This window comes from Ordospora colligata (genome assembly GCF_000803265.1).
Source record: "Ordospora colligata OC4 chromosome Unknown contig_01, whole genome shotgun sequence".
NCBI classification, from domain to species: Eukaryota; Fungi; Microsporidia; family Ordosporidae; genus Ordospora; species Ordospora colligata.
The window spans coordinates 133,332-157,099 of NW_014575407.1; the positions used below are offsets into that span (position 1 = coordinate 133,332).

Here is a 23,768-nt window from a genome sequence, read left to right on the forward strand (position 1 = left end):
TGAAAAAATATATGCATGAAGGGTGATGATGGAGAAGGAGATTAAGAAGATTATGGAGCAGGAGACTGCACGAGTGAAGAGCCTGAGTTTCCACCCAAGCAAGCCAGTGCTTGTGTCTGGACATCACAGTGGATCTCTGAAGGCGTGGGATTATCAAATGAATGTTTGTATTCATGAGTTTCTTGATCATGATGGGTCTGTGCGGGCGGTCCAATTCCATCCGCATGGAGACCTGTTTGTGAGTGGAGGAGATGACAAGGTAATTAGGATATGGAACTACACTGAGCGACGAGTGACGAACCGATTGTATGGACATGATGATTTTGTAAGGTCTTTAGATTTCCACCCAACAAAGCCATGGATACTGAGTGCGTCTGATGATCAAACAATAATGGTGTGGAACATGATGACTGGGAAACTTCTGGCTACTGCTCGAGGGCACAGCCACTATGTGATGTGTGCAAAGTTCCTTGGGGAGGACATGATTGTGAGCGGATCGCTTGATCAATCGATCCGTATATGGGACTGTAAGGGATTGAAAGAGGGAGGCAATAAAAAGAGTACATTGCTACCTGATATTGTTGTGAAGCAGATAGTGGATGGGCATGAGCGAGGAGTGAATGCAATAGCGATTGGAGAAAGGATGTTTGTGAGTGGAGGAGATGACAGGGACATCAAGTGTTGGGAATGGACGGAGACGTCAGTGTGGGAGAAGGAAACAATGTGTTTTCATCAAGGGCCAGTGACTGGGCTATTGTGTTGTGGAAGTGGTGTTTTGAGCACTGGAGAGGATGGATTGTTTTCAATATTTGATGTCGAAAGAAGGAAATCTACTGAGTATCGGGTTGATGGACGATATTGGTGTGCGGCATCTAAAGGGAATGTGTATGCAGCAGGACATGACTCTGGACTTGAAGTATATATGTGTGTGGAGCCAAAGATTGTGTGCAAGGTAGAAGCGGGAGTATATTATGTGAAAGAATGGAATGTGTACCTGAATGACTTTAAGACTGAGAAGGTTATTTACAAACCGAAGAAGAAAGTTGAGAGTATATATGTATCTGGTGAATATTTGCTTGTGCGGTATGCAGATGGATTTGAGGTTGTAAAGGATGGGGAACTGATTTTATCAGAGCTAGGAGAGGCAGTTTTTGTGGAACCTGAGAGTGATTGTGATTGTGCGATATTGGTTGTGAAGAATAAAGACGGTATTTATGAGATGAAGGTTGAAGGGGGAGAAAAGAAGAAGATTCCTGCAACAGAAGGAAAACTGTTTAGAGGAAGTAGTGGAAGATTCTTTGTGGTGAATGAGAAGAATGTGGGCATGTATACAACGAGTGGAGTAGTGAAGAGTATTGGGGTTCCATTTAGGCCTGTGAATGTGGTTTGTTTAAAAGGACGTGTAGCGCTTATTGGGACGAATGATGTTCATGTTTGTGAGGAATCGCTTGATACAGTGAATGCAGTGAGTGAGATGGCAACAATCCAGGGAGGTTTTTTCCATGGGGATGTGTTTGTGTACTCGACGCTGAGGCATCTGAAGTATGTTTTTGAGGACAAGGGAGTGTTGAAGAGTGTTGAGAAGTGTATTTTGCCGTTTTCGTTAGAGGAGGGGAATATGGTATATTTTGTTACGGATGGAGGGATTGAGTGTATGGAGGTTGACCTGACCGAGATTGAGTTTAAGAATGCAGTGCAACATGGAGGAGATGTGATTGGGATGATTGAGGGAGGAATGCTTCCTGGGATGGCGCCTCTATCGTATCTTGTTCGGCAGAAGAAAGGAGCGGTTGCATTACCGTACATTAAGGATGGAAGACAGCGATTTGAGCTGTGCCTTAGTGATGGGATATTGGATGAGTGCCTGAGCTATTGCATGGAGAGTGGAGATATGAGTGTCTATAGGAGGCTAGCAGAAGTAGCAGTGCGAGAATGCAGAGTAGATATTGCAGAGAAGTGTTATGAAAACCTGAATGAGTGGAACATGCTGTTTATGCTGTATGTATGCTCTAAAGAAGTTGAAAAGATTAGGAAACTTGCAGAGAAAGCAGATGAAAGCACACGTGCGATGGCAAGGATGTACTTGGAAGATTTGGAGTATTTTGTTGAAGCAGGTGTGATAGGCAAACAGAGGAGTGACAGATGCTCAAGAGAAAGATTTGTAGGTATGAAAGGTGACGGATTTTCAGAAGAGAGGTCTATGAATCTCAAAGATGAAGTAAAAAATGAGTTTTTGGAAAGTGATGAACAGACACTGAAATATGAAGTAGAAGAGACTAGAGAAGAGGCTATAAAAGAAGATGGATTGAAGGCAGAAGTGATATCAGAAGGAACAGATGAGTTTGAAGATGAGAATGAAATAATGAGCGAGCAGAACGATATATGTGCAGGATTAGAGAAACTTGAGGTGAATAGTCAGGTTTTTGATGAGTCAGCACTTGGCACGCATGGTATGAATGAGGATGAAAAAAACATTGATGAGATGATGGAGAGTGGATTAGCATTGACAACTGCTGGGAAGTTCAGCAAAGCAATTGAAGAATTCCGGTTATGCATTGCTCGAATAGCGTCTGAGATGAAGAGAAACGAGAATAAGGATGTTTATTGTAGTGAGCGGCGACTGGCAGGTGCATACATATCTGGGCTTATTGTTGAAAAAGCAAGGAGAAAGATGGAGGATCCATTGGAAAGCATTGTGATGGCGGTGTATGTTGCATCTCTACCGTTAAAGAAGGAACACCACAGCCTGGCGAAGTCTACAGCGATTGCAGTATTGAGGAAGTATGGGAATTTTGGACAGGCCAAGGAGATTGCAAAGCTGCTGGGTGAAGAAGGAGAGGGTAGTAAGATTGTGAAGAAGGCGATTGAGGATGAGAATATGAGTAATGAGTATGAAATTCCTGAAGGAACGTTCTGCCATGATGTGCTTGGGATGAGGAAGAGCAGCAAGCAATGCAAGATGTGTTTTATTGATAGCGCTGAAGAAGGAGTTTGTAGAAGTTGTGAGATTGGAGTGGTTGAGTGAGTTTGAAAGAAAGCAAGCGTATACACTGAATAAATGGATTTGGATGTTTGTGTGATTATGGATTTGAGCCCTGGAAATGTATGTGAATGAACAAATGGGGAGTGTTGAGGATGGAGGAGTGAATGGGCTTATTGGAATGCCTCAGGAGTTGCTTCCAAAGATATTGATGCACATTGGCCTAAAGGATATGAAGAGACTGATGAAGAGCGATTTGGTTCTTTATGAGAAGATGAGGAAAGACATGGCGTTGTGGAGATGCTTTTCATCAACAGAGCATTTGAGCGTTACAGGATGCATTGAGGATGCAAAAAATAGATACACGTTGGTAAGGAACGTGTCTAAGGCGCGTGATGAACGCAGAGTAGACTTTGGAACAAGTCAAATGGATATTACGCATATACAAATGGGCATGGGCCGAGTTGTGTGCTCATCGGATGACCAGACAATAAAGATGTTTGGAACGGACGGAAGATTGATCAAGACACTGATTGGACACAAGGGAGGAGTATGGACGTTCATGTTCAACCAGAAGCATCTTGTGAGTGGTAGCATTGACAAAACAGCAAGGATATGGGACATGTGGACAGGCCATACAGTGTGTGTTCTTATTGGACATAAGTCTGTTGTCAGGTCATTGAAGATCTACGGGAATTATATTGCAACGGGAAGTAGGGATTCAGAGATAAGGATCTGGAACTTCCAGGGACTGTGCCTGAATGTGCTTAAAGGACACACTATGAGTGTTAGATGCATGGATATGAATGAGATGTATCTTGTGAGTGGATCTTATGACGGGAGTGTAGCACTATGGGACTACAGAAAAGGAAGGCTTATACGCCATCTCAAGGCACATGCACTTAGAGTGTATTCTGTGTGCCTGGAGGGAGAGTATGTTGCATCTGGAAGCCTGGACTCTACGGTGAATGTATCTAGAATAGATGGAAAGTTGGTATGCATACATAAAGCACATCAATCGCTAGTTATATGGCTAAAGTTTGTTGAGAATGGTCGATACCTGCTGAGCTCTGGAGCAGATGGAATTCTATGCAAATGGGACATTACAGAGAATGCTTTAGTGTATAAAATTCAAGAAGATGGACACATAACAGCACAGGCAGTAATGGAGGACTTGCTGGTGATTGGAACAAGGAAGGAGGTCAAGATATATGATCTTAAGAATGGAAATTTTATAAGAACGCTTTTCTCAACGCCATCCCTGATAAGCAAAGTTGAGGTGTTTGAAAGATGCATATGTATTGGATATTACTCTGAGTTTGGGATGTGTAGGGTTGTTGTATTTAACTATTGAAAATTAAAGATTTGAATAAATGGATGAGTATGTGAGTCCCTATGAAGCAAGAAACAGAGGGTATGGTTAGCAAGGTTCTGTATCATAAACTAGCAAATAATGCATTAGAAGCGTTGTCTGAGAGGCTTGATGACGAGTTCATTGATGCAGAGCAGGATTATAAGGATGGGAATCTCCAAGTAAAGATACAAGACATTGGAGAATACGTGTTCAACAAGCAGCCATACACAATGCAGATATGGGCCTCATCTCCAGTAACAGGCCCAAGAAAGTTTGATATTAACAGAGATGGATGGACAGATTCAAGAAGCGGAGTATCTCTGCAGTCATATATTGACAGGGAGTTGGAACAAATCAAGATGAAGCAGAAACGCACTTCTAATGGTCAATAATTAAAATAGGTGTTGATATACAGTTTGAATGCCAAACTATCTAACATACAAAAGTAAATAGATTCAACAAATTCTTTAATCATCATGAATTGCTATTAAGTTGTTAACCGCATTATCACATTCCAATGCTTCAAAATATACATCCCAGTACTCATCAGTATCCAGAGCATGCTTTTAGCAGTTTTTCCTTCTCTTCAAGTGTTCTCATGGTAACATAGTATGTCTTACCGGTCTTCAGGGCAGAATACAACTCACATGAAACATCACCAAGGACATAGCAGGATTTATGAACAGTCATTTTGCAGTCTCTACATTCAAACCCTTGGTTTACAACACCATAAAGCACTTCATTACAGAAGTCACACAAGGTCCCTTGAGGTACTGTTTTATTTGTGAACAGATGGTTGTTGAATTCGTAAATCTTAACTGGATCATCTGGAATTGCCTCCACTATTGTACTCCGTCTACTTCTTTCTATCTCTGTCATTAGCTGTGCGATCTTTCTATTTGATCCTTCAAGCTGCATGTTTGCTTCATCAAGTGTCTTTCCTTGCAGAAGCACCTTGATCTTTTCTATTCCATCTTTAATCGCTATTTCAGTATTCAGGTCCTCTTCCAATGACCGAAGACTTCGTCTTCCAGATGAGCTGACACTCTTTACCTCTTCATTCATAAACACAATTCTCAATGTCAAAGACACCTTCTTCTGTGCAAGATGATGAAGCTCATTCGGTCTTAGCTCTCCAACATACACATTGCAGCTGTATTGAGACTCGTCTCCAATCCAGAATTTATCATCCTCAATCCTTATCACAACTGTGCATCCATCTCCTCCAACAATACTACATGAAAATTGTTGCTTAACATTTTTTATTCGCTCTCTGCACTTCTCCTTCTTCAGAAAATTTAACTCTTCTTCAATGCTCTTTCTGAAAAGAATCTCTTGGTTCAGTTTCTGCTCATATTCCTTCACATCTGCTATCCTGGCACGGAGCTGTCTTCGCAATCCATCAAGGCCTTCGGCCTTTAGCTTCTCAGCCATTATTTTGTTTTCTGTCTCTAATCTAATCGTTGTCTCAACTGCACTGCCATACTTCTCCTTATACATCTCAACCTCAGATCTCATCCATTTGCTCTTCATCCATAACTTGCTAATTATAGATTCCACATCTGCAACCAGGCTTTCTATTTCATTACTCTCGTTCTTCACTGCATGCCAACTCCTTCGAATTTCATCCATCTCTTGCTTACTCACCCCAGACTTACTCTCTGCAAGCAGGAGTTCTTCAGAAATCATTCTGCCATCACATATATCTTCATTGATGCTCTTCAGGTTCTTCTTGCATCGTTCTAACTCGACCCTCATCTCATCTAGCTCTTCCCTCTCTGTAAGCAATTGCATAAGCACTATTTTCAGCTCGTCTTGATGCTTCAATGTTTCATCCTCTGCTTCCTTTAACAATGTCTTTGCATTCATCAGCTTTTTCTCAACCTCACACAACTCATCATTACACCCACTCAATTTTTTACCACTTTCACATATTTCCATTGACAGCATCTGTAAACTCTGCTCATACTCTGCATCCTTGCTCTTCAACTTATCAGTATACTTCTTCTCCTCATCAGCAGTAATTTCATTCCTCAAAATATCCTTAAATCTTTGCACAAACAACGGATCAAATGTAAATCCCACAAAAGGCACATAATTTCCGTTTCCATCGCCTCCTCCTTTCTCTGCATCAAAATGCGTATCTACAAAATGCGACGTATCAAGATCGTCCTTTATCTCAGGAATAAATGGCGGTACCAGCTCTTTGACTCTTTCCCAATCAATTCCATTGAAAAACGGATGTTTCTTTATATCTTCTATCCTAAACCTTTGCTCTCTAGTGGTTATCAACCTTGTAATCAGATCAGTCAGATCTGCAGATATCTTAAATGGAAATACAAACTCAACCTTTGTTATTCTTTTATATGTTTCCATCAGTGTTTCTGAATAGAATGGCGTAGTCCCATACACCATCTCATAGATAATCACTCCAAGCGTCCAAAAGTCCACATCCTCTCCATACTCACATTCCTCATTCACAGAGCACAGCACATCAGGTGAGACATAGTCAGGTGTTCCAACTGTAATTGCAGATCTTGCCTTGCCATTAACCATCCTAATACAACTTCCAAAATCTGCTAGTTTCACATGACCATCCGCACCTATCAATATATTGTCTGGCTTCAAATCCCTGTGGATCCATCCAAGTTTGTGCAACTCATCCAGGGCCTGCACTATCTCTGCTGCGTAGAACTTCACCCAGCTCTCCTCAAGCACATCCTCCTTCGACAGCAAACCCATAAAGTCTCCCCCAGGCACAAAGTCCATCAAGTAATACAAATACTCGTCATCTTGCATCGTTAGGTGGGCGCTTACAAGCCATTCACTTCCAATACTGCCAACCATCACCTCCCTCTCCGCCATAAACAATGCAGTATGAGGCTGCTTTAGCACAAGCTCCTTGGCAACCCTTTTCATTGCATACACCTTCTCTCTTCTCACAAGAAAAACCTCGCCATACCCGCCTTTTGCAATATTCTTCACAATTTCATACTCACAAGGCTTTGTCTTCACACCAACCATCTCCTGTAATCTATCTAGAGGCACCACCGCTCCTCTCTTCACTGCCTCGTGATGGATCGCCTCCATGCAGTCGCCAATAATGTTTATCTTCTCCATAAGGATCACATTTTCCAATGTTTTTACACAAAAGTCTCCAAAATCAATTATTCTCATCAGTGTTTATTTACGCGACTGCATCATTCATGCACAAAATCCGCATAAACGCCCTGCCAAAGATTATCATCGTCAAGAATTGACACATGATCATGATCACTCAGCCTAAGCTTCAGGCCATGCACCTTCGATAGTATATATGCATGCTTGCAAGAAATAACATCGTCCCTTGCCCCATGATACAAAAATATTCCTTTTTTATCCATATGCTTGATGTTTCCCATCACATCATATCCAATCTCTCTACTCACAATCTTTCTTGCCCACGGCATCAACACACATAGCAGTCTCCATACAAACGACTCAGACACAACATCCATTATAGAAGTAAACGGCGATATCATTACCACCCGGCGAGGCATGTAACATTCTCCAATTTTACTGCTCCTTACATACCTACAATACTCTGCAAGTATCCCTGTCCCAAGCGAATGCGCAACCACATCTATCTCGTTCGCTCCAAAATTGCTCATCAAATACTCAAAGCATGCCATAATGTCAAGGTTCACCTTTTCAATCTCAAACATACCCTCAGAGTCTGCAAATCCTCGATAGTCTGGAATCAGTACATAATATCCCATGCTGCACAGAAACCCAATCTTGGACTCAGAGCGATAGCACTCTCTTGAACATCCTCTTCCATGCAATGCAATTACAAACCTTGGAGGATGGTCTCCAGTAGGCTTCAATAAATATGCTCCAATTCTCTTCATGTCTTTGGTAACAAAGTATACATTGCACTCAAGCTTTTGATGCTCTGTAGTAAAGTCTCTCTTTGAATCCTTCGTATTCAATCCAATGTCACGCACATATCCAATTATTCTTGACAGCATTCCAGATCCCATTTCTACTGTAGCTATGGGTGTGTTAACATCTGCTTGCTTCATACGCTCAACCAAATTTGCTACTGCTTTGCCCCACATGTCATCTGGTGAAAACTTGGCGCCAAGAGATGCAAAAGTCATCTCGGTGATTCTCAGATCGCTCGGAATAGAAGAATGCGAACCAAAGGTAATCATACAGCTACTTGAGTTCGCATACAAGTACTCTACTGAAGTCCTTGGAGACGCACTGCTCTTCTCAAAACATGCAAACAGAACACAGATCAACTCAAGCGATGTGAAACTGGCATTGCAGACAAAGGTTGGGAAGTACTTCGCCCCACCACCTCCAAGACAGTATCTTGCAGAAATATCATCAATGACCAACTCAAAGCCACTATCGGTTCCTGATGGTGAGACACTGATCAAGGTTCCTCCTTTATCATCTGCACTGCTGAGTCTTGACTATGAGGTTCTTGATAAGGACAGCGATAAGAAGCGACGCATATATTGAAAGCAACACTACATAAACCATAATATTTATACTGTGATATTCAAAAACTAGACATGCATCATGATCATGCCATTAATGCATAACTAAACTTCTTTGAAAAGCTCATAGAGCGTATCTTTTGCATATGCCTGGCCAGACTCTAGTATACCTGTGTATGCCTCTATGACCAGCTTATCAAGTCTTAACACTAAGTCTTCTTCTTCAATGTTTTTGAACACAAACTGCAATGAACATATCTCTTTTTCTTGAAGCTTATCAAATGCCTTAAGCTTATCCTGAGGCGATTTATCATTCTTCAAGTAGAGTTCAAGTATTTTCGTCCGTTCTTCAAATGCCTTGTCGATCTTGTCCCTGAATATACTTTCTTTACGCATCAAGCAGCTCTGAAGGAAGTCCAGAACTAATGCCTTTCTTTCTGGAAATGACTTTTTCTGCATTCTTGTTATTAACTCCTCGGTTGGTGCAAGAAGCTTTGCAACAATCTCGTTCGTCATTTCCGATTTGTTGGGCACGTCAAGTTGCCTCAGCAAGCTGATAAGAATACCAGGTGCAAATATAGGCCCGCCAATGCTCAAGCTAATCCTAGAGTCAAGAACTCTAGATACAGACATCGGCACCTTTTCCTTGTAAAATTCAAACATCTCACGCCTTATGGCTCTCGATACACCGTCATCCTGGTATTTTGCATTTGTCAATCTCTCCATCATCTTGAGATATTCCTTGTTCTGATCCTCATAGTGTATATTCAGGTCTTTGCCTGCAATTCGTGTCTTGAGTGCATTGTACTTATCAAGCCACAGATTTTTTGCTATCATGGACTTGTCTTTTTCAAAGTATTTGTTTCGCTCATTAAGTGCTTCTGCAAGTTTTTCATCAATGCCTACGTTTCTTGATTCATTAGCAATGCCTGAATTATCTGAAAATAAATAGAATGCATCAGGATTTTCAACCAGGATGCTTTTAACAGCCAGAACTGTCTTTTTGATAAACATTTCGAGCATTCCCAGGTCAAATTGGTTCATCTCTGAAATAAAGACCACAGATTCTATTGAAATAAAGCCTTCGTACAGGATCTCTCGATTGAGGTTATTTGGGACCAGAGATTCAACTCCATCAAAGTCGTGGTTTAGATGGGTATCCTCGGCTTCTTTTCTACAATTCATTGCTTGCATATTGTATAAGATTTGAGCTGCAAGCAGCATAAAAAATGAACGCATTGCGTATGTGTGTTTTTACAAATTCCTCTTAAATCATCGGTGTTTCAGAAAAGCAGAGATCAAGTGTTTAATCAATCATCTATACATTGGAATCCCAGACCAGGTGGACTTCCGATATCTTGCATAATCAATGTATATTTTTTCATTTTCTGACTCTTCTTCTCTTATTCTTGTGAATATCTTGAAGTTTATAAACCATACAAAAAGCGCAAATGAAACAAGGCATGATGTGTACACACAGCAAGATGCCCAGAAAACCATCAGTGACATATATAATGGATGCCTGGCATATGCATAGATGCCCTTTGGAATGAATCTTCCTTTTTCTATAGACTTACTCATATATCTAATGCTTATGCAGAACATCGTAATTGATAAAGATAACCCACATGCTGCAGCTCTCTTGAGTGCAAGTCCTCCCATGCATCTTGTAGGCTTTGCAAGAAGAATGCTTTCAATCATAATGCCACTAATCAATGCAACGATATCTTTTACTCCAAGGATCTTTATATGAACTCCTAAATTTCGACAACTTGCTGTGTAATATACAAAGGCTAGTAACGAAATTGATGACAAAACATGCATTATGTGATGTGCTGAGCAAGAAACACCGAGCATGAATATGGATCCAAGGATAAAGCTAAGCATAGAGTCTTCCATGTGAAGGGCATGCATGATGTATAGTTAAGTAAGATGTACAGTTTATGTGAATAAGCAGATACTGTCAATTTACAATATCCTTAAACATTATGCAATGTAGAAAACACTATATGTATATGATTGAAAAATCAGTCCCTTGATATGGCGAGGGATCCAAAGGGCAAAAGACAAGTATCAACCGAGACTACAGAACTTGGAAAAGTGCTATATGTGTGCCAAGAACAACTTGTATTAAAGCTGATCGCAAAAGATATTCCTTACCCGAATTCAAGTGTGTTGGACGGATCATCCAAGGTGATTGGAAAGGTAGACGAAGTTCTTGGAAGGATGGATGACGTGCATGTAACTGTTACATTGAGTGTGGCTGAACAAACAAACAGAACAGGGCAGGTTCTTCTTGCATATGCTGACAAGTTCATTGCAAAGCAAAGATTTGCAGCACGAAGTGAGGTTGAGAAGAAGAAGGAGGAAAGAGATACCATGAAAGCCAAGTCAAAAAGAAATGGAATGGAAAGAAGCAGAGAAGCCAATACAAGTAAAGGAAGCGGTGAGAGAAAGCCTGATGGCGGATGGAATAGTAATAAGAAAGACTTCAGAAGTAATAATAACCGAAACAATAACAATAATAACAGAAGCAATGGCAATGCAAGCAGTAATAACAGAAATAATAACAAAAAGTTTACAAACAACCAGAATAAAAGACAGTCAAGACCAAGGTAGATGAAATAAATACAAACGAATAATAAAAGATCTAGCAAGCAAGTTTATTTTTTATCGATTCGATTGATGTGCATCTGGAGGAGTTTTGCTTCATATGTACTCTTCTTTTCCATCAACCTTGATCTTAGCTCCATGATTATCCTTTCGTCTTCTTTGATCTTCTTCTGGATTTCTTTTGTAAGCTTGATATCATCCTGTTCGAGAGCCTCAGATTCACTAGTCACTGCCTTGCCAATCTCTCGGGCTCTGTAATCGTCATAGAACGCTTCAGTTGCCCTAACAAGATTAATCAAGTTTTTTGATATCAGTGAATTCACAAGGAAATAAAAGTCATTCCATGCAGTTTTATCAAGATCCATAATTCCCCATGGATACTCTCTCTTGTGGTTGTGCCCGTCTTCAAAGCCCATATTGCCAGATATTACAAAATACGGACACTGTGATTTCTGATTGTCATCATGCTTAGAATCCAGGCAAAATGTATCGATACCTTCTGAAGAAAGAATGCCCGATATTATTGCATGGCATTCTGCTCTCTCCGCATCATTTAGAAGATCACTTTTTGCAATTACAGGTACTAAATTGCACATCTTTGATATCTCCTTCATTGTGCATATGTCTGCCATTCTTACATGTGTTGGATTTGGCTCTAGAAAGTACAGACACAGATGAATGCGCTTGTCTTTAATGAGTGATCTGACGCTCCTTCTTTCCTGATACATGAAGTCTTTGAAGTTTTCTTGCAACAAATCAGCAACTGGTTCCCAGCAGCCGTGATTATTCACACTATCACCAATGCCATCAACTTCAGTGACGGTGACACGTGTTTGGAATCCGTTCTCCATCACAAAGAATTTAGAAACCTGGATGTTAAGAATTGAGTTTTTGTGTAAGCATTTGCCATTCTCTGGAGCCTGGTATGCAGGCAGGGCATCGCTAGTGCATATTGCGCTCGATGAATCAACAAATGGATCTGAGGGTAGAATAGATGCACCGAGCATTTGATTGATGAACGATGTCTTTCCTAGTCCACAAGATCCAGCAGTCATGATATTGAAGTCAATCCCGGCCTTGCAAAAGTTCCTATACTTCACATTCGGAAGGTTTGAGACGCCTATTCCCTTTGGGCCCATGGAAACAAACAATCTCATGACTTTATAGTGGCTGTGTAAACAATCTAATTCGAAACGTCAAGTAACTTTGCCTTTGTTTGTTGTGCAAAGAAATGTCAGACCAAACGCTTGGCGATGTAGTGGAGAGTGCAAAGTTTGCGGAAGGTGAGCTAACAATGATACTTGACGAAATAACATTGCAGAACGAAAAGCTTGTTGAGATCCAACGGAAGATTGGAATTGGAAGGACACACTTAGTCAAGAACTCACGATTACTTAACGATATATTTAAAATGACCCGACCAATACTTGCAATCGGATTGATTGTGTTTTCACTTGTTGTTGTTGTGATTGTCTACATTCGACTTCCATCTAGCATTATGTGATGAATGAAGTTCATCATCATTCATGAATCTATTGATTATCTGACTAAACTAATTCATCATCATTCATGCATCTATTGATTATGCAAATTAATCAGATTCTAATATATGGACAAAATATAAAGTGGATATAATAGAACATTCACAGGTACTCCATAAACTGCAAACCAACATTAAACATCTTGATTACAAATCATTTATTATACTGCTCTAATCATTTACATTCTTCGCTTAGAAATTCTTCTAGTTCACGAACCTTGACCTTCGAGTGATCAAATTCCCCATCTTCATCCTCCTCTCCATCTCCATCTACCTTCCTTGTGTTTCCCCACGTAAAGTTATCAAAGTGCCAGAAAGCATAAGTCGGTAGCACAAGGTTCCATATAGGAATCGACAATACATACACTATGCACCAGAACACATACTGTAACTCCATCGTTGTCATCAAGATAAGAACAGCAGGTAATCCAAAAATACCGCCAAGCATAATCAGAGGAACCCATGCAGGTTCAATCAGAATCGACACCGCTATCATTACAAACGTAAAGACTATTGCAGCCGGTAACACCAACGTCCCGAACAGCTCCATTACAACAACAAACTGCATCGAACAGCAAAAAACACCACATAAGTTGTTCACACGCACAAGCTCAAATAGATTATGCACTGTGGAGTTGATCCATCTTCTCCTCTGACTTAGAAGAACACTGAACTCTCCAGGAACATACGTCTCGCACTTCGCTGCAGGTATAAACACAAGCTTACGCTTGTAGAAGTTCTTCAGAAGCAGCGTCGTCAAATACCTGTCCTCTCCAAGATGTAATAGATTCTTCTGATGCAGCGTCTTTGCCTCAAACACAGAGTACGCATTTATAATAAACGGATGTGCAAGAATCGGAAGACAAAGATTCTTCTCAACAGATGCTCCAAAGAGTTGCTTCGGATTACTGATCTTAGACACCGCTACATGTGTCTTCAAAGGCCCAGAAAGCAATTCTCCATGTGCATTAGTCACAATCTTGATCCTGTACATGCAGAAACATCCTGGAAGGCATGTTACTCCTCCAAATACCGACTCAAACGTCTTACTTAGATGATGGCTTACGTAATACTCAAATACCTGAATCATCGTAACCCAGCTCTCAAGCTTGTTCAGAATCATAGTCTCGCCACACACTCCAATCACCTTGGGGTCCGTCTCAAAAACATTCACCATCACAGATAATGCATCAGGTTTAACAATAGTATCTGCGTCCACCATAAGAATACATTCAAAGTCCTCAGGTTCAATGTGTGGCATTAGTATCTTAATCTTCCTGTATATTTCAAACTCTAACTCAGTCATCCTGTCCCTATATATAAGCTTTGAGAAAAAAGACATAAGAATCACCTGGCTATCTCTCTTTCCTCTATTTCCTGCCTTAAACACCTCGTCTGGATTTCCACACTTATTAATCACAAGAATCCTGGTCTTGTATTCCTTGCATTCTCTGTAAATATCTTGTCTGCCACAACATGACCAAGGCGATCCTTCCTCTTCTGCTTCTTCCTTTACATGATAATATCCTTCATACACCTTTGCTCTGTTGTATCTCTTAGATCCGTGTGTCAAGGACACATAGCTTTTTGGCTCGGCATTTCTATTCACTTCACAAAGGCTCAGTACAATCTCCGGTGTGCTCATCTCATTTCCAGATCCTGTTATTTCTCCATCACAAACAACAATAATCAATTTATTGTCGTATCCATAATCTTGCTTACAAAGGCTGTCCAGTGTCTTCTTAATTCCTTCCCGTCCTTCGCTGTAGCATGTAACCAATAACACACAAGGCGTTACCTTTGCACTTGGCTTTGCTCGCTTCTTCATGTACCATGAGTAAAATAGCCCTAGAGAAAACTTCGTAATGATCAGCCCAAAGATCGATATCGTAGATATCCAGAACATCGTATCTGCAAGAAGGCACCCAGGTGTCTTTGTAGCCACCTTTCCTGCATAAAACATGTCTTGATAGCATTTCCACTCATCCGCTTCAAAATCAGGTTTTCCTTCCGCTCCTGCATACTTCTCGTTGAACTCCTCAAACATCGGCTCTGTGCAGTACGAAGGATCATATACTTTGCTGTTCACAACGATCATCTTCTTCCTTGTTATGTCTGCCCAATCCCAATAAATATCATCTATTCTCTCCAAATCGTCCATGTCCATTGATCCACTCATCAGCTGTCGTCCGAATGCAAGCTTACATGATACACTGCTTTTGTTAAACATGTGTGTCTGGTTTTCTCCAAACTCATGGTTTCCATCCGTATAGTATATCCCGCCATTTGCTATCACAACTCGTCCACTAAATGCATCAGGGCGCATGCTGGAAGCAATGTATTTGTTGTTTCCTCTGCAGACTATCGTGTTCATTCCATATGTCATGAAAGTAAGTACAACCCAAGAAAAGAATATACATATACACAGCGCAACCTTTTCTCTCCATGCATGCTGTATCTCTAGTGTTGTCATTCCAAAACACCTGAGCATGAAGTTAGGGATCAGGCACGTCAATATCAGCGTGATCTTGTACCATGTACCTTTATTCTCTGCATCGTTCTGGGGCTCCTTTTGAAGCCTGGTTCTTGATCGACTCTTTAACATTTCCCCTTGTGATAGCATTTGTTTGGACACAACTCAGGCTAATATATACCAATTTAATTAATGCATGGCTATGCCCTATCTGATTCAATAAATGCATTGACCGATCTATTCTTATCTACATTCAATCAGCTACCTGGTATATAACATATCAATAATACTGTGTCACAAGCTATCTAAATGCACAAATACACTTTTATTTCAATTCATATCGATACTCCTGATATCCTGCATTCTTTATTCTTCCACAAACCCTCTTGCTCATTGTAATCCTTGGATTTCTCTTATCTTCTAATTATGAACTATCGCACTTTTCATTTCTAATCAAAATTAACCGATTTGTACAATAACATATTTAAAATCACACATACACTCAGATAATGCGCAGAAACACCTCCCTTCTACTGTATCAGACATCCATGCCTTTCAGCAATCATGTCATCCTTCAAGCCACATGATTGAAATTATTAAACATGACATAAACGGGATGTCAACATACTACTATTCGAGATATAATTAACATTTAAATATCAAGCTACTACTTTCATCCCCGCTATGAAAGAGCTCATTCAAGAAATCGAGAAGCTCGAAGCAGACATAAAAAGCGACCTTGGGCTTGAAGATGCTCTTATTTCCACACAATCAATCCTGCAGACCATAAACGGTTACAGAAATCTCATCAAGCCCAAGGAAAAGCAAATAAGAGAATCCCGTCTTGGCATGCTCAGAATGGCAATCAACAGGCTCGACTTTCATAATCTCGAATGCGAAGAAAACACACTGGCAGACAAGCTCAAAGGCATCTGTAATCAAGACAGCCCTGCACAAAATAGATCCGGATGCTGAACCCCACAGCCAGCATATCTCTAAACATTATAGATTAATTGGATAGCTGCACATCATGATTAGCATGCTACTAATGCATCATCATGCCCATAACATTCATAATATAGATCCCTCAGCTAAGCTAATTAAACTCTTATTATAGGTGCTTTCTGGCATACTGCTGTATCAATCAATTCAGGCACTGTACATGTGCTACACTCTGCCTTAGATGCTTGATCGCAACCGAACTATTGGTGCATTATGCCAAATGCTGTCTATCATGGCCAACTATCTTTCTAATATCAGTCTCCAGTTCTTCAATAGTATATCTGTTAACAATTTTCTTTGTGAAGATGCGTTTAAGAATCTTAGATACACACGTAGGCACCACTTCAAGATCCACATCAATGTTTCTGACATTTCTGAGTGTGTCAATCATGCTCTCAGCAACAAATGGAACACTGCCCGTACATACATAGTACAGAACACATCCAAACGCCCAGATATCCATATGAGCTAGCTCCACGTCTCCATTGTATGTAAGATCCCCAACTTCCACCGTTCCAAACCCAGGTGTTCCAAGTAACACAACATTACTACCTTTTACAACACCTTGTGCACTAATTATCGAACACCCGAAGTCAATCACCTTAACTTTACTTCCTGCGATCAGTATGTTTTCAGGTTTTATGTCGCAATGATATACATGATTGTTATGCATGTGCTTCAATGCATCGAGCACTTGTACAAGCCATTGAACCTTCAAACACATACATGCTAAACAATTGCATAAATCCATGCCAGATACGACCTTCTGCATTGTCTTGCTTTTAAAATATTCCAGAACTAAATAACATCCGTCTACATCCTCTCTGCATCCATTATATCCTATGATGTTTTGATGAGGTGGCAATGCTTCAAATGTGCTTCGTTCTCTATAATACTCATGAGCTCCTCCATTCACTTGATCTAAATATCTTTTCAGTACAATATTTCTGCGACTCTTTCCATCAAATGCTTTCATTAACACTGTATTCTTTCCCTGAGATATCAATCCGATTGCATCAAAGTGCCTTACCATCCGTTTCAGGGATGAACATTTCTGTAATTGCCACAACAGTAGCAGATTTGCAAGCCAAAAACTTTATTCCTCACGCGCAACCTTTTTTTGCTTGACCTGATCCCAATCAGTGCTCAAGACTGTGCCCTCAGATTCATAGAACGACTTCTCCATTGCCCTACGAACATCATCACCAGACCGTTTGTATATCTTACTCAGCAAGTCAAGCAATGACTCTGTCTGCTCAGATTCTTCCTCTGACTCCCAATTCTCTATTTCTGTCTTACTTACATCCCCAGTTGTATTCCCTGTGCATTCTATCCACATCTTGTATTGCACTTTTCTCAGGTGCACTTCTATCCTTGGCCCTGATGTGCACAACGTTACCTCTGGACTGACGTCTCCCAACAGATTGATTGCAAGGTCATCACACAACACCAATCTTCTTGAACCATCGATGTATGGACTGATCGTCATTCCAGATACATCTTCTTTGCTAATCATGATTGTCACTGTTTCATTTGTTTCTGTGAATTCGCATGCTTTATGCATCATCCGTTTGTTTATTTATATTTTTTGAATAAATACTTGCATTGTATTCTAATTCGAACGGTGAGCCCAGGATTTCTGCAAATGTATGCAATAAGGACACTAAAGAGCTCAAGTGCGGTTGTTTCAGCAACAAAAGCGATATATAGGGATATGGAATGCATTTTTATAAACAAAGGATCTGCTGTGGATATATGCAGTTTGGATTTAAAGCTTATTGATACAATATATCCTAACGGATGGGTGTTGCTTGCAATTCCTGTTACTATCTCAGGCGCTGATGGGATTTTGCTAGTGTATTCACAAGGAATGTATGCCATAGTATGCAACAGAGTGCGTGTGCATATGGGCCAGATGCCAATCAAGGCAAAATGGACAAGATGGATTGAATGTTCACAGATGTTTATTTTTGTTGCAGACGAAGGATATGTGGCTATTGCGCGAATGAATAATCAAGGATTAGTATTTGCAAATGATTTAAATGACTTTAGCTATTATAAGATTCTTGAATGCCTTAGCATTAGGAATTGTGCTGAGTTTGTGATTGAGGATATTTCAGGAGACGTATTTTTGGCGAGATATATATCTAGTCAGAACGGGCAGAGGATGATACTAAATGAACGAGTGATACTAAAGAAAGGAATCAAACACGTAGAGATCATTGGTGATGGAATGCTATTATTTGCGAATGGAAAGGTTCATTACTATGAAGAAGGGCGCTTTGTGGCTGAAAGTGAATTTGCAAATCAAAATATTAAATGTGGTTTAGAGACTGAGAGAGGAGTACTGATGTCTATGAATGATGGAGAAGTCATACGTGTCTCGTTGAGAAGTGTGCAGGATTTACAAAATACTACCATGCATGCACCGAATGTATTAACCCTGAAAACCGAGGTTCTTGGGAATGTCGGCACATGGTTTAACTCGATTGTTCCAGTTGGTAATGGATGCTATTATGCAGCATCAAGTGCTGGGGCATCGTATTACCTGAAGATAGGAAAACGTCTCAAGATACTGAAAGTGTTTGAAAACAAAGGAGTACAACAAGGATTGGAGCTTTTTGAAGGAAGATTCGGATATATCGCTGCGAATAGCATTGAATTTATGATGTATGGTGTTGATATCTGTGTGGAGCCGAAGTATGAGTTTGCAAGTGCTGTAAGAAGGTTTGGAATATATGAAGGATGGCTGATTGTATCTTATCTGAACGAGGGAAGGATGTATGGAGAGCATATACAAGAAGAAAGAAAGTTTGATGAAATTTTGAATATTTATAATGGAATGCAATGCTACTTCAATACAAGAAATAATATATTTAAGGTGAGTAATACGGGTATTACAGAGATTGAAGAGAAAGGGATTGTATTGACGGCATATAATGAACAAGAGTGTGTTATATATACTGATGAAAGATGTATTGTGAGGATATGTCTTGAAACAATGAGGAGAGTTATATGTACAGAGTGTAAATACGAAGTGAGTTTATTGTATATTAACAAATATCTGTTTGTGTCAACATATAATGATGAACTTGTAATTATGGACAAGAATAGTTTGAAGGTTTTAGAAGTAAGAAGACATGAAATGCTAAAAGCAGCATGTGATGTAGATGAAGACGTGTTTTTTGTGGGAATATCTGGTATGTGTTATAGAATGCGTTATGGAGATGATGAAAATGATTATGTTAGCAAGATTGCCATTGAGTGTTTGTTTTCATTTGGATTTGTGGTTGATACTCTTATTTATGTGCCTGGATACCTGGTGGGAATAGGATTCATGACTGTACTTGTGGATTTGAATAGATTTTGTTTGTACAGATGCTCACAGGAAGGAGTATCATATGGAGTATTTGCAGATCAGTTGTATGTTTCAAGAGGATGTGGAATATACAAATGCAAACTTGTATTTGATCCAAAGCTTTTGGTATCTACAAGACATTGCTGGATTGAAGAGCAATTAAAAACTAAGATAATGCGCAGATTTATTACAAATCATGATGAGCAGGAAGTATGTGGATATGTAGAGTTTGACCTGAGCATTGGAAGGGATGCAGTTATTAATTCGTATGTACAAGTGAATGCAAACAAAAGGAATGTTTTTAAGCTTGAGAGTGAGATATTAATGGAAGGAAAATCCTTATCTACGAAGTATTTCATAGTTGCAAGCAATATGTCCAAGGATGAAGAGATGTCTAAGATACGCATGCTTCTGATTAAAAATGAAAGAATTAAGGTATCATACGAAGCTGTTCGAAGAGGAGTGGTTTATGGACTGTGTATTGATGGAGAATATGTAGTGACTCATAGAGCACGTATGTTGTGTGTATACAAGTGGCAGGCAAAGTCTCTTGTTGAACTATGCGAGATGGACATTGGATTTGTGCCGTATAAAATAGCGAGCAATGCAGGTAGAATTGCATGTTCATGCATGAACAGATCATTTGAGGTATTTGTATTTATTAAGGAATGCAATTCATTGGCACGAGAGTTTATCAATGCAGACAAGATTCAGGTGGATACTATGATGTTTGTACCTGAAGGGCTTCTTGTCACAACATCTAATGGAAAGATAATACTGTATGGAAGTGGATATGAAGTAGTGCTTTCTTTTGATACAGAGCGTATAACAAGCATGGCTTGTGGATCTTTATCATTACAACAGTCAAATATGATATATTTTTTGACAGAGAATGGAAAGATTGGAGGAATATCTACAGTAAACGAAGATGAAATGAGAAGCCTACTTGAGCTAGAGCAGCATGCAAATACTCTTTCAATATGTCCAAAGCAGAAAAAAACAGAAAAGATAGTTGATATTGATCTGATTAATACTCTAAGCATTTCAGAGATAGAAAAAATTGCTGATGATAAAGGATTTGACAAAAACACATTTTTTGGAATTCTTGATAAGATTAGTAAAATGTATTGATAGATGTATTTATTTTGATTAATAAGTGAGAATAAAGCCATTTGTGATATATTCTATACAAACGATCTTGTGTTCCGTATAATATACAACGCTTCCATTATGTTTTCTTTTGTTATTTGTAGTACATCTGAATGAAAGTTCTGTTTCAGGCATAGTGTTGCTGCTTCTCTTATTACCCCAGCTATTTCTGCTCCGCTAAGTCCTTCCAAGTCAAGCTCATTGACATCAAACATTTCAATAGATATTCCCTGAATGCATTTGTTGAAAATATCGATGCATCCCTCTCTGCATGGTAAAGGAACCTTTAGAATCTTGTCAAATCTGCCAGGACGCAGGATTGCCTTGTCTATGCTTTCTATCCTATTTGTTGCTCCAATCACATACACATCTCCTCTATCATCAAGTCCATCCAAAAGAGTAAGAATCTGGTTAACAATTCTACTTGTGAATTCATTTCCGCTTCGCTTTCCACAAAGCGAGTCAATTTCATCAAAAAACAGCACACACGGCTGCAGCTGCTTTGCTCTATCAAACAGCTTTCTTATCTCCTTCTCAGAGTCTCCAACATATTTGCTTATAAGCTCAGGCCCCTTGATACTCAGAAAATTGCAATGGCTCATGTTGGACACCGCCCTGACAAGTAATGTCTTTCCACACCCTGGCGGCCCATATAACAAAATCCCTGAAGGTCTTGTAATCCCAAGCTTACGAAACTTCTCTGGATATCTTGAAGGAAATATTATGCTCATGTTAAGCTCGTCTTTAACTTCCTCAAGCGATCCAATGCTGTCAAATGTTATTTCAGTTCCTTTCCTTGTCATCTCTTTCAGCGCAGCCACAAAGTCACTCATTCTTACAACCTTGCTGTCTTCAAACACCGCCTTAGCTGCTGCAATCTTAATCAATTTCTTTATGTCTCTTGCGACAAATCCTGGCATCATCTCAGCAAGCTCAAACCAGTCAATCTGCTCACACCGCATCTTCTCAGTAATTCTGGCCAACATCTCTCCACGTTGTGCACGACTCGGAATCCTAACAAGCAACGTGTTATCAAACTTATTCAAGCTTTCATGTATAAACGCTGGGTTCTTTGCAGTCGCAATCACCACAGACTTTCCCTTGTGATTCTCAATATACTCAGATAATTGCACTATCACCTTCTTATCATCGTCTCCAAGGCATTCAATGTTCTCTACAAATATAATAGACGCATCAAGTAACGAAGCCTTTCTAAATGACTCCCTCAGTTCCTTGTCAGAGTCAATACACACCTTGACTATCGGCACCTTATACTCTTGGCTTATACAGTTCACAAGAAACGTCTTTCCAACCCCAGACACTCCGTGCAACAACAAAGTGTTTGGAGGCACAATCCCAAGCCCTTCATACAGATCCCTGCGAAATAACGGATTATACACAAGCTCCACTACCTTCGGTAGCACATATCCCATCCCTCCCATCTTCTCGAGCGCTGGATACTCCTTGTCAATCTTCAGACTGTCATTCAAATGTGAAGTAATGTATTTGTCACGTAAAATCGCTCCTGCATCTTTTAAAACTCCTCTATTATGCATAAGGGCAATTCACCGAAATATACTTAACATATATCTGACAGAAACAAATTTATTACTAATTCAAATCTCCTTCATTACACCATCAACCACAGACTACATTCAACCTAATACAGCACTTCTCAACTATCAAGTCAATACTCAACATGCCGCATATCTCCTTGTACAAAAAACATATACTTCGGAAGCTTAGGCTGAGTGCAAAGAATCTTAAATGTATTGCGATCAATCACCACAACATACCCTACAACAGGCGATCTTGCCACTTCATCAATACTTTTCGCCTCAGATATGCCTAACACTGAACTTTCAACAACCTCAACTTCACATGCTTCCACGCATCCAACCTTCCTTGACGTTCCAAGTGGTAATGCACTCATCGGCGCAACATACATCTCCCCAATCCTCACAACCTTCCACTTATACTTCACATTGAACGAAAAAGGCGTGTATTCCCCACTGACTCCCTTGAAATACCTTGATATGCTTCTTCCAACATCCTTCTCCTCAACATATCCGCTCCTACGTATCATAATCTTCTCTGCAATCACCTTCATCGAATGGTACATCCTCTCGTCTCCCACTACAACAACTCTATCAACCTCAAATCTCTTTATTAATGCATCATAAAACATCGAAGTGCCTTCTGGACAGAGTATTAGATGGAAATCATTCACACCCTTCCCTTGTATTGCCTCTTGCAACCGCATAGTCTGAACATCATATAGATCCATGTTGGCAATCTCAGTCGATCCATAGTAAAACGACAGTGGATTATTAAGCTTCAGGCCTTCTACACAATCGATCAGCGTGTCAACATGCATCGTGCTAAGCGCCCCAGGAAACACATTTCCCTTCGCTGGGTCAACCTCAGTAAACAGCACCTTCTTGCCAAGCCGTATAAAAAAATTAATCAGAGTAAAACAGAACGTGCTTCTGCCATTCCCAACCACCATGAATGTGCGCATCTTTCCATAATCAAACCCTCTGCTTGCAAAAAAGCGTGCTATATTGAATATCGATGGAACATTAGTCACATCAGAGACATACTGCAAATCACACACTCCATCAATTTTCAGCTTGCATCCAGAAAAAGTAAACACAAACGTCCTTGTGTTGTTGAATGTATACCACCTCTCGTTTAGCAGCTCTTGTCCCTTCACCTCTGCAAGCCCACTCAGTACCATTATCTTCAATCTCTGTACTTCTCCCACCTCAATTCGAAACTCTTGGTTTCGTTCAAGACATACCTCCAT

The 23,768-nt window shown here is 40.0% G+C and overlaps 18 protein-coding genes across 18 annotated transcripts; 8 read left to right on the forward strand and 10 right to left on the reverse strand.

Moving 5' to 3' along the window:
- Positions 1 to 25: 25 nt before the first annotated feature.
- On the forward strand, positions 26 to 3,025 carry M896_011220 (WD40 domain-containing protein; the record flags this gene model as incomplete). The annotated part of the gene is made up of 1 exon (XM_014709024.1): positions 26 to 3,025. One exon carries the CDS (start codon positions 26 to 28, stop codon positions 3,023 to 3,025), a length of 3,000 nt encoding a protein of 999 aa, XP_014564510.1.
- A 76-nt stretch (positions 3,026 to 3,101) lies between these two features.
- Positions 3,102 to 4,334, forward strand: M896_011230 (WD40 domain-containing protein; the record flags this gene model as incomplete). Its single annotated transcript, XM_014709025.1, has 1 exon — positions 3,102 to 4,334. The coding sequence occupies one exon, from the start codon at positions 3,102 to 3,104 to the stop codon at positions 4,332 to 4,334; it is 1,233 nt and encodes a 410-aa protein (XP_014564511.1).
- Positions 4,335 to 4,375: 41 nt separating this feature from the next.
- M896_011240 (frataxin) lies at positions 4,376 to 4,726 on the forward strand (the record flags this gene model as incomplete). The annotated part of the gene is made up of 1 exon (XM_014709026.1): positions 4,376 to 4,726. One exon carries the CDS (start codon positions 4,376 to 4,378, stop codon positions 4,724 to 4,726), a length of 351 nt encoding a protein of 116 aa, XP_014564512.1.
- Positions 4,727 to 4,880: 154 nt separating this feature from the next.
- M896_011250 (Rho-associated coiled-coil domain-containing protein) lies at positions 4,881 to 7,511 on the reverse strand (the record flags this gene model as incomplete). The annotated part of the gene is made up of 1 exon (XM_014709027.1): positions 4,881 to 7,511. One exon carries the CDS (start codon positions 7,509 to 7,511, stop codon positions 4,881 to 4,883), a length of 2,631 nt encoding a protein of 876 aa, XP_014564513.1.
- Positions 7,512 to 7,534: 23 nt separating this feature from the next.
- Positions 7,535 to 8,398, reverse strand: M896_011260 (uncharacterized protein; the record flags this gene model as incomplete). Its single annotated transcript, XM_014709028.1, has 1 exon — positions 7,535 to 8,398. The coding sequence occupies one exon, from the start codon at positions 8,396 to 8,398 to the stop codon at positions 7,535 to 7,537; it is 864 nt and encodes a 287-aa protein (XP_014564514.1).
- Positions 8,399 to 8,432: 34 nt separating this feature from the next.
- M896_011270 (subunit of transcription initiation factor TFIID) lies at positions 8,433 to 8,846 on the forward strand (the record flags this gene model as incomplete). The annotated part of the gene is made up of 1 exon (XM_014709029.1): positions 8,433 to 8,846. One exon carries the CDS (start codon positions 8,433 to 8,435, stop codon positions 8,844 to 8,846), a length of 414 nt encoding a protein of 137 aa, XP_014564515.1.
- An 83-nt stretch (positions 8,847 to 8,929) lies between these two features.
- On the reverse strand, positions 8,930 to 10,063 carry M896_011280 (uncharacterized protein; the record flags this gene model as incomplete). Its single annotated transcript, XM_014709030.1, has 1 exon — positions 8,930 to 10,063. One exon carries the CDS (start codon positions 10,061 to 10,063, stop codon positions 8,930 to 8,932), a length of 1,134 nt encoding a protein of 377 aa, XP_014564516.1.
- A 75-nt stretch (positions 10,064 to 10,138) lies between these two features.
- On the reverse strand, positions 10,139 to 10,723 carry M896_011290 (uncharacterized protein; the record flags this gene model as incomplete). Its single annotated transcript, XM_014709031.1, has 1 exon — positions 10,139 to 10,723. One exon carries the CDS (start codon positions 10,721 to 10,723, stop codon positions 10,139 to 10,141), a length of 585 nt encoding a protein of 194 aa, XP_014564517.1.
- Positions 10,724 to 10,864: 141 nt separating this feature from the next.
- M896_011300 (putative RNA-binding protein) lies at positions 10,865 to 11,443 on the forward strand (the record flags this gene model as incomplete). The annotated part of the gene is made up of 1 exon (XM_014709032.1): positions 10,865 to 11,443. The coding sequence occupies one exon, from the start codon at positions 10,865 to 10,867 to the stop codon at positions 11,441 to 11,443; it is 579 nt and encodes a 192-aa protein (XP_014564518.1).
- A 44-nt stretch (positions 11,444 to 11,487) lies between these two features.
- Positions 11,488 to 12,576, reverse strand: M896_011310 (septin; the record flags this gene model as incomplete). Its single annotated transcript, XM_014709033.1, has 1 exon — positions 11,488 to 12,576. The coding sequence occupies one exon, from the start codon at positions 12,574 to 12,576 to the stop codon at positions 11,488 to 11,490; it is 1,089 nt and encodes a 362-aa protein (XP_014564519.1).
- A 92-nt stretch (positions 12,577 to 12,668) lies between these two features.
- On the forward strand, positions 12,669 to 12,941 carry M896_011320 (uncharacterized protein; the record flags this gene model as incomplete). The annotated part of the gene is made up of 1 exon (XM_014709034.1): positions 12,669 to 12,941. One exon carries the CDS (start codon positions 12,669 to 12,671, stop codon positions 12,939 to 12,941), a length of 273 nt encoding a protein of 90 aa, XP_014564520.1.
- Positions 12,942 to 13,152: 211 nt separating this feature from the next.
- M896_011330 (chitin synthase) lies at positions 13,153 to 15,600 on the reverse strand (the record flags this gene model as incomplete). Its single annotated transcript, XM_014709035.1, has 1 exon — positions 13,153 to 15,600. One exon carries the CDS (start codon positions 15,598 to 15,600, stop codon positions 13,153 to 13,155), a length of 2,448 nt encoding a protein of 815 aa, XP_014564521.1.
- Positions 15,601 to 16,134: 534 nt separating this feature from the next.
- Positions 16,135 to 16,425, forward strand: M896_011340 (uncharacterized protein; the record flags this gene model as incomplete). Its single annotated transcript, XM_014709036.1, has 1 exon — positions 16,135 to 16,425. One exon carries the CDS (start codon positions 16,135 to 16,137, stop codon positions 16,423 to 16,425), a length of 291 nt encoding a protein of 96 aa, XP_014564522.1.
- A 238-nt stretch (positions 16,426 to 16,663) lies between these two features.
- On the reverse strand, positions 16,664 to 17,485 carry M896_011350 (putative serine/threonine protein kinase; the record flags this gene model as incomplete). The annotated part of the gene is made up of 1 exon (XM_014709037.1): positions 16,664 to 17,485. One exon carries the CDS (start codon positions 17,483 to 17,485, stop codon positions 16,664 to 16,666), a length of 822 nt encoding a protein of 273 aa, XP_014564523.1.
- A 63-nt stretch (positions 17,486 to 17,548) lies between these two features.
- On the reverse strand, positions 17,549 to 18,016 carry M896_011360 (uncharacterized protein; the record flags this gene model as incomplete). Its single annotated transcript, XM_014709038.1, has 1 exon — positions 17,549 to 18,016. The coding sequence occupies one exon, from the start codon at positions 18,014 to 18,016 to the stop codon at positions 17,549 to 17,551; it is 468 nt and encodes a 155-aa protein (XP_014564524.1).
- Positions 18,017 to 18,097: 81 nt separating this feature from the next.
- On the forward strand, positions 18,098 to 20,941 carry M896_011370 (uncharacterized protein; the record flags this gene model as incomplete). The annotated part of the gene is made up of 1 exon (XM_014709039.1): positions 18,098 to 20,941. One exon carries the CDS (start codon positions 18,098 to 18,100, stop codon positions 20,939 to 20,941), a length of 2,844 nt encoding a protein of 947 aa, XP_014564525.1.
- A 53-nt stretch (positions 20,942 to 20,994) lies between these two features.
- On the reverse strand, positions 20,995 to 22,515 carry M896_011380 (putative Cdc48 ATPase; the record flags this gene model as incomplete). The annotated part of the gene is made up of 1 exon (XM_014709040.1): positions 20,995 to 22,515. One exon carries the CDS (start codon positions 22,513 to 22,515, stop codon positions 20,995 to 20,997), a length of 1,521 nt encoding a protein of 506 aa, XP_014564526.1.
- Positions 22,516 to 22,646: 131 nt separating this feature from the next.
- M896_011390 (subunit of pre-mRNA cleavage GTPase) lies at positions 22,647 to 23,768 on the reverse strand (the record flags this gene model as incomplete). The annotated part of the gene is made up of 1 exon (XM_014709041.1): positions 22,647 to 23,768. One exon carries the CDS (start codon positions 23,766 to 23,768, stop codon positions 22,647 to 22,649), a length of 1,122 nt encoding a protein of 373 aa, XP_014564527.1.